Here is an 8,856-nt window from a genome sequence, read left to right as displayed (position 1 = left end):
GTTTCTGCGAACAGTAAACGCTTCATGATTTCTTTCTTTATACATTTGTTGCAAACAAGGGAAATCTAGAAACTTAGCTTGGCGATAATCGTAGTCTACATTGTTGATCGGGGAAACGAGCCGCAGCTTACGCTTCGGTCGCATACGTCATACGCCACCACGCTCAAGTTGTTTGCGGAGAATGTACCACAGTTGATATGGTTATAAAATGCCCATGACGTCAAACTGCGCTTGACGCACTGAGAATTAACTTCAAACGGCGGAAATTAACCCGAAAATACTTTTAGAACGCGCTTCCTAAGCGATGGGTCACGCGCTGCAAGCAAACTGTGCAGCAAGTTAGGAACGGTGATCCTACAAGTGACGTCAAAACGATCGCAGCGCCAGCCTCTCCAGTGGTGGGCCTCGCGGCCAATACATGATAGCCCGGGATTAGCGACGCGCACGTCAGCATTTATCGTTGTCCAAGATGCTTAAGTACTGCCGTGTAACTTGCTGTACACGAAGGTGATACGAGGACGACCACGGAAAAAGCGTACACATCTTTTTTTTTTATTTCTCAACGGAAGCGTGATTCGAGCCCTTCGTGAAGTCGCTTGCGGGTGTCGACTTCTTAGCGCAGTAATATTATAGCTAGATCGCATGAATAGTCACGAAACGAATAATATGTGCAGGACTAAAAAGGTACCAAAGGTAGCTATTTTCTAGCCCTGTATTCGCCGCCGAGCACTCCTGCCTGCTGGTAGTTAAGGCGCACTGCATCGGTGAGCTCGTACTTTATCGAGATCAGTTTTGAGTCTGCCGTTCGTGCTTTGCGCGCCCGTGTTTTCTTTTTATTCTGGACGTTCGCAGGGCTTTTATGGAAGTACTACGCATTCTTTCATTTGCCGAACGTTACAGGAAATAACCGCGAGAGTTGCAACCTTCACGTAGCGCCATGAGTAGCGCAACTAATAACGTACGTAGTAAACCGTGTATCGGTCATTTACCGCTCGTCGCCTGCTGTTCGACCGTAGCCTATTTTCCCAAGATCAAATTTTTCGAGCGGAATTTTCTAAGCGGTAGTGTGCACCCAGTTTTGTTGTCCAGGGCGCGAGCAGGAAACGCTCAGCTGTCGCCGCGAGGCACGCGCTGACGAGCGCTCGGAATTTTCTCGCTCTCTAAGGTTTTCGCAGTTTCTTTTTTTTTTCTAAAGCCTTTGCGTTTGCTGGGGATGCTCGGCGGCCGCTGCGAGGCACGCGCTCACCAGTGCTCGGCAATGTATTGGTAGAATAATTATTCATTGGCAATTTATTGGTAATATATTGGCAATGTTTAACGCGCTACACGCCACACAGGTTACGTGCTACACATTACGGCCAGCTACAACAGCTCCGCTGTTAAAAAATGCAAGATATGCAGTTTATTTTTTTTTTTGTAGGTTTCCTCTGCGTCCCAGAGGACCCTTAGCGTATATCTACATCGCGGAGTGCCCCCCTCCCCCATTTCAACTTCGGTCGGGGCAGCCAGCATCGGCTCGAAGCGTTTCAGGAATGACCTCCCGCAGGATGCGAACCAACACGGATGTACTTTCAATGTTCGCGTTCTCATATCAAAAAAAAAAAAAAAAGAGACAAGAAACGCGACAGCCTCCAAAAGCTCCCCTGCCGGTGCCTCCCTGACTGTTTTTTCAATGCATAATGCGTATTTACGAAGTCGCTCGCATATGTGGGCAACAGAGAAAGGTCCACAGATCACTCGTCGCTCATTTTTCTGCGCATACATCTGAATATAAAAGAATCGCCAAGCCCAGGAAGACCCTGACACGCTTTGTACCAAGCAATCCCACGACCGCCATCCCCCAACATGGCGTCGCGTGCTCGTTTCGTTTTTCTCCCAGTAGATGGCGGCACTTTTGCGTAAGGTCTATAGGCTGTCGCAGAAGCCTAGCGCGTGCGCTGTGCTGTTGTATTTTTGTTTCGTTGTTTTATTTCTCTAGTAAATTTCGTTTGGTTCTCAAAATATCACGCTAACACAAAAACAGCCAACGTAATTGCAGTCGTAGTAGTCGTTGACGCGGGAGATTCGTCGAGAATTTAGATATAAACCACCTATTTTCGTCGTCGACGCGTACACTATGGCGTCATGGCGTAAACCGCCACTTGGGACCAACGGCTCTCTTTTTTGTGCAAAAATGACATTAGATGCTGTATAAAAAGTTTATTTTCATTATGTCATCACTACAAACAAAACACCCGTATTATTAATCCCGACTACGTTCGTTATGACCCCCAATATTTTGGAGCGTATGGCAAATGCGAGGCGGATGTTTATTTTTTTTGTGGGAGGGAGGCAGGGGACTCCAAAACACCCGCGTCATTTACTGCTAGCCAATCGACTATTTACAGCGAGCAGTTACGTTCACCTAAATGAGATGGGGATAGCGCCGCACTCGCCACAGCTGGCCTTCAATCGTGTCGGTTTCTGCGGTAGAAAGCCAGTGTTTGCGGAGAAGTGTGTTCTTGGCCAAATGGTTTAACCCAAAGAAAAGTCATAAATTAATATTTTCGATGCAGCCATCGCGAAATACAACAAAACGTTCATGTAAGCGCTCCAATATGCAGAAACATAAATTTCCCGGCGCGCCGACAATTACTAGCCAACTAATTTTACACTTCTCTATATAGTTAGCAGCCAACTAGAGGTGGCTATTAACTCTAAGGACAAGTGTGGACGTCTTCGTTTCCCGGCGGCTGCCATGTGTTGATGAGGGGTGACCTCGCACAGCTGTCTGCTTTCCGGTCAATTAATGAGCGAGTAAAAATATCCTGGGCCACCTCCACTATCATGAAACCTGGGGAGGGGCGAAGCATGCAGTGTACAAGTGTATTTTTGGCGCGTTGGCGTTTTCACCAACGGAGGTGAAACCGTTGGGGGGTAGAGGTATACATGTTTGCTGGAAAGGTCTTTTGTCTTTGAAGGACGAAGCTCTCTAGCGCGAGGCGTAAATGAGTGTCCCGGTGTTTTTTTAGTACGCGTTACGTTCTAGCGCGAGGCGTAAACGCGTTTCCCGGCGTTTTAGTACCGTGACTACATGAAACGATGATTACGACGACGACGGCGTCGACAGGAGACACCAACAGCCCCAACCCCGAAAAGGACAACTCAAAAGCCGAATGTTGCGATAGGAGGGAGGGACTGTTTTCATCTCGCAAATGAAGCGCGGTAAAGCTCTTCTAAACGCTAAACGCAAATAACGGTGAGAGCATTTGAACGCTATATTTTATCAGTTCTTGCCGGCTCTGGATCCTTTACGCTTGGTAACCGCCGCCTGAGGAGCCGGTTGCTGCGGCGGCTTCGGTGGTTGCTGAGGGGGTAGTTTGGAGGAGCTTGTAACCGCAGCAGCAGACGCGCTCGCCGCTTCGTTGCTTGATTCTTTGCGGGGGCCCTTCGAGGCAGATTTGGCGGCTGTTCGGATGCGGCTCTTTCCAGCCTTAACTGAGTTACGCGGTGCGGGCGGCTTGTACGAGTGGCTTCCCCTCGTCCCTTGCGTTGGCGGTTTGGGGCTGCTTACCTGTGCCCCACCGCCACCAACGGCAGTCGGCTGCTGCGCATAGAGGCCATCGCTGGCTTTTCTCGACGGGGTGCTCGCCAGGACATCCTCCCTGCTGCATTCCTCCTCCGCTGTCCTTGTCTTGGGCACATCGTGAGGGACGTCGTTGATAGTGCGCGAAACCAGGCGGCCATCCTCGAAGTTCAAAACAGTCTTGACGCCATCCTGGACAATGGTGCGAGTCTCGCAGCGCTTGCCGTTCACGAAGCGCGCCGCACTCATCTGCTGCAGCGGCAAGCCAGCGAGTCCTGCGAAAGGGATGAATCCTATGCCGCCGGGACCACCTGCGACCCCGCCGCAGCAGCCGAACAGAAGGTCGTCCAGGTCGAAGAGGGCGCCCGGCCTCATAACGTTCCCGCCTCTGATGCTTTGCTCACTGGGACGTGACGACGAGAACGCGCTACCGGCCGATAACGGCCCAGGGGCACTCGGGCCTCCCGTATTTTTGCGTGACGACGGCGTCGCACCCTGCTGCTGGGATTGGAGTCCACTGCCAGCCTGTCGCACAGTTCGGAGCAGCTCCTCGAAAGGGTCGGTTGTGCCGAAAAACTCCCGGAACAACTCCTGGGGATCTCGAAAGGTGAAGGCGAAGCTGCTGGTTCCCGTGTAGCGGCCACTGCCGCCGCCGCCGCCGCCGCTGCCTTCATTAACGTCGCTGGGATGGCTATGATCGTAGCCAGTCGGGCCGTACAGGTCGTACTGGCCACGCTTGGTCTCGTCGGACAGCACCTCGTATGCCTCTGAAATAGCCTTGAAGCGGGCCTCGGCCGCCTCCTTTTTGTCAGGGTTTTTGTCCGGGTGCCACTTGAGGGCCAGACGACGGTAGGCACGCCGAATCTCTTCTTGCGTCGCATGCCGTGGCACTTCTAGCAGGCGGTAGTAATCGTCGGCACCACTCATCGCTGCTGCTATCTTTGCGGGGTGATTTCTTGGCCGAGAAGCGTGTCGTAGGAGACAGGAACAAAGCGAATAATTTTACCTTGACTTGTGAGTGGAATTTTGAAGTGTCTCAGAAACAGCAGATCCCTTAACAGCTTTCGTCGCCTTCTTCGCTCGCCGGCATCTTGATGTTGACCCCTTTCCTCGTCTTCAAACGTCAGGCCTTTCATTTAACATAGCCATGAGAATATCTACGTCAGAGTGAAATTATTTGTTAGATAACATATTTTAATCATTTATTACGATAATTACAAATAATGATATCATGATATTCATAACTGACAATAAAAATATTCAGTTCAACTACGCCAAACATTGCCTATGTCTTTTACTTGTTGGAAAAATGGAAGAAAGGAGCGGCACGTTGGCGAGGCAAACTCTTCCATCCCAGTTGATTTAGCCATTTGAATATAGACGTCTTGCATGTTAAATTACCAGCAGATGTGTATGCATTTGAAAGTTCGCTTTCTATCTTGGTTGCTTTGCTTAAGGTAAAGCCCACCTGGAAAAGTTTAATGGTTGCATTATACCTACTCTTTTTTTTCTAATTTCTCAAGTTTTCATCATCAGGAATATTATTTTTCTGCTCGGCGGTACCGTGGAATAATTGACGACATCAAGGAAACGTTTTTTTTTTCCTTCGGAGCATGTTGCAACAAAACATTGTTCCGAAAGGACAAACATTTTATAAAAACTGAAGTGCGGTTCCAAACTAAAGGGGCAAATTCTTCGTCGTAATCGGTACAGAACAAGATCTCACTGTTTAGGCGGAATCAGTGTCACACAAATTATTGCGTTCTCTAAAAGAGCAAGCGACGGAGGGAGAAAGAGAGAAGGAAATACTTTACATCCTGAGGACCTTTACTCCCAGGTCCCGCGAACAGTTGTGACGTTCTTCGGCGTCTTCATGCCCTTTCGTCGCAAGCATGGACATTATGTCATACGCGCTTATTCAGGGAGGTATAGGGCTGGAGGGATGCATGACAACGGTATCTGCAGCAGCATGGCCTTGAGCATTCCAATAAGGCTGCTTAACTGTGGGATGCTCATGGATTTCAAATCTGTATCAGCCTGACAGCTGGTTGATACGGTGCGCCTGTAGGTCGCATGGAAGGGGTCCTGTCAATGCCAGCCAGGTTATCGTGGCCGGATGTTTTGGGGACATGCATGCCAGTGCGGAAATCATCCGGTTGTTAGATTTTTTTTTGGGGGTGGGGGGGGAGCCGCGTTTACCTTTTTTTGTGGTGGACTGCTCTCTTGACAAAGGGGTCGTAAAGAGACAGAAAGTTCTGAATGTGCTGGCGATGTCAGCCAAACTAGCAGCCCGATTTGGCACTGCAGATGGGGGTAAAGGTGATATACAAAGATATACGCGAAACGTACACACACAATCAAGCGAAACAAATATTCATGCGAAGTTTTATAGGCAACTGTCAAGTGCAGTCTTCTGCCTATACGTTAAGAGCGGCAATGTTGTGCGACATGCCATTCATGCCGTGAGCTACGGTCCAAGAAGTTCCCACAAAGAGATCTGGGTAAGATCTTGAACGGATGAGTGCTGAGAAGATCCAGCTCCTCCACGATTCTTCCGCGTTTGGCACTGCTGGTACGCTTGATGCCAGGCTAAATGAACCCGCTGTCGTCGAATCGTCGGAGCGACACCTCTAACCAACGGTGAGGATGGATTGGGCTCGCTGGTGTGTGCGAGAAGAAAACGCCTCCAGCGTCGTTGTTGAAGCTCTCGACGGACAAGTCGCCGGACATGTCCAGAACCGAGCCATTCGTACTGTCGTCACTTGTAGTCTTGGACATGGGGGAATCACCGTCTCCTGCCATGACCGGGTGGTGAAAGACCATACGGATGGGCTCGTCGGCGTGTCCTTGCTCTATGCTCCCTGTCCAGGGGTGGCATCGAACTAGAAAGAATAGCAAGCCCGGTCCACAATGTACCATAGCCGGGTGGTGAAAGACCACGGGGATGGGCTCGTCGGCGTTTACAGGCTCCATGCTCCCTGTCCGGGGGTGGCCTCGAACTCGAAAGAACAGCAAGCCTGGTCCACAATGTACCATAGCAGGGTGGTGAAAGACCACGGGGATGGGCTCGTCGGCGTGTACGGGCTCCATGCTCCCTGTCCGGGGGTAGCCTCGAACTCGATCGAACAGCAAGCCTGTTCCACAATGTATCATAGCCCGGTGGCGGAAGACCATGGGGATGCGCTCGTCGGCGCGTCCTTGCTCCTTGCTCCGTGTAGGTTTCGGACCAGGTGCTAGTCACCTCCGGAGGCCTCCAGGTCGCTGCGGCCCTGTGGGCAGCCGCCACCGCCCCATAAGGGGGAGCTCTTTCAATAAATGTTATTTCTCTCTCTCCGGGGGGGGCCTCGAACTCGAATGAACAGCAAGCCTGGTCCACAATGGTGCCGGGTAAGCCAGTGAGCTCGCGTGCTTCCTTTCTTCGTCGTCGTCGCAGATGCTCTTGCGTGACGATTACATCCGGGGTGGCAAGAGCTTCTTCATTGTGTATTCATCATCATCCTCATTTTTGGACCCCTAAGGGGCCCTTGCGGGGTATTACATAAGGGGAGGGCAAGTACAAAATTTTACCATGAGGGATGGTCGATTGTACAGGCATACACGTGGGGCAGGTTTATAATGAAATGTCACCAACGTATGCAAATACATATATACATGAAGGAACTGTAACAATTAAGGAAAAACTAAACTAACAACAACTGCAATTACATGCGATTAACTGTTTGAATACTATGGGGTCACGTTCGTTGACTATGGTTTCGGGCAGGTTATTCCAATCTTCTATGGCTGTAGGTAAAAACTTTTTGTTAAAAGCGTTATTTAACTCGTTCATAAAAGATAAGTCGTTCATCTTTACCGAACTCACCATGCTACCGCGGCCTCGATCGGGACGGTGGCCTTCCAGGATGGGGTAATGTTACGCCATAGAAGACGAGGAAGACGACAGTGGCGCGTAGCGTTACGCACGAGCATCTGCGACGATGACGAAGCTGGGTTGGGCCCAACCGGTCTACATTATCTTTTCTAAGTGTCTCCTGATTAGATAGAATTCCATTTGTTTTAATCATCCTCTGTTGATTGGACGAACCCCTGATTGCGTATGTACCATATCTAAAGGGGCAAAAACAACAACAACAACACGTTGCCTGGCCTGGTCTCAACCATGGCCACCTTGTTGTTCTTGCCCTGAATGTGTTTTTTACCTCAACAAGAATAGTGACAAAGTATTAGGTGACATAATAGATTTTTGTCGTGACTCAGTGACCACCAACCCAGGAGGACATTTTACAGACAACTTTTAGTACTCACGAAAGTGTGATGCACAGTGGAATAGTATAGCCGGGTCTATGACCCTATATTGGTGAAATGGAGTAGTGGGGAGCAGATCCGCTTCCAACCTCTCCACTCAATAAACCAGTTAAACCACCACCACCACCACCTTGTACATAGATCGTGTGTAAATAGATCATGCATCCATCTTAACCAATAGATCGTTCATCGTCCATAACCATGGCCCGCCTCATCACTTCTGTGACAACGTAACATAATGAATAAACAACCATAAAATTTCCAGGACTGAATTTGCCAGGGAAAAACAAGCATATTTAATGTGCAGTCCTTTTCGTGTACGTGGTTCACTTGAGAATGAGGAAACCTTGATTACCGCAGGTCAAGCTAGCATTCAGAAAACATTCCTACTTTGCCGTCCTAGCGGGGCCTTTTCATTGTTTTGCCTTGCCACTTGCCATAGTCCAGTATTATCTTAAGGCCATTCGTTCTTAGTTTACTCACCAACCAATTCGTATCCGGTCACCATCGGAAATCGTGAGTCAGTAGAGTTGAAATGCGGCAGTCAGAGAAGGATAAAGTAGAAGATGGACGGGGTGGGGTTGGGATTGTTCCATTTGCCCAGCAAAACTACCAAAAACGTCAGAAATCAACTCGGCCTTGAAAAAAATCAATGCCAAATTGCTTGCTGAGCACCCGGGGTCTGAGCACCCATGTTCTTTTATTCCATGCGGTGGGGTTTCGAGAGTGTTTCAACATCCGCGATAGAGTTCCGAGGATTTGGAGAGTGTTTAATTGGGTCCAATCAGTCTTACGGTTCTGTGCACTTGAAGATCGCAATTCCTCGGCAATTTCTTGAATACTCGTGAGTATGGACGAGAGTGCCACGTTGTCGATGCTTTCGTAATGTCTGCTCCCGCTATCATTCCTTATGGTTCAAAACTTTGTGTTGAGCAGAGACTGTTTTTGGCTTGGAGCGTGGAGCCTTGTGGGCTGATGTGCTTTCG

General features: G+C 49.5%; 1 protein-coding gene across 1 annotated transcript; it reads right to left on the bottom strand.

Annotated features, from left to right (window-relative positions):
- Window positions 1-3,265: 3,265 nt before the first annotated feature.
- Window positions 3,266-4,492, bottom strand: LOC144156685 (dnaJ homolog subfamily B member 6-B-like). The gene has a single exon (XM_077688389.1). The coding sequence runs from the start codon at window positions 4,490-4,492 to the stop codon at window positions 3,266-3,268; it is 1,227 nt and encodes a 408-aa protein (XP_077544515.1).
- Window positions 4,493-8,856: the final 4,364 nt, after the last annotated feature.

The sequence above is a fragment of the Haemaphysalis longicornis genome, unplaced genomic scaffold (assembly GCF_048455015.1).
Source record: "Haemaphysalis longicornis isolate Haplotype H1 unplaced genomic scaffold, Haemaphysalis longicornis Haplotype H1 scaffold_1, whole genome shotgun sequence".
Classification (NCBI taxonomy): Eukaryota; Metazoa; Arthropoda; class Arachnida; order Ixodida; family Ixodidae; genus Haemaphysalis; species Haemaphysalis longicornis.
This window is presented reverse-complemented; position numbering and strand designations above follow the sequence as displayed.

Bases quoted from the DNA above. Each gene is read 5' to 3' on its own strand.
- LOC144156685 (XM_077688389.1), bottom strand. From the start codon at position 4,492: ATGAGTGGTGCCGACGATTACTACCGCCTGCTAGAAGTGCCACGGCAT.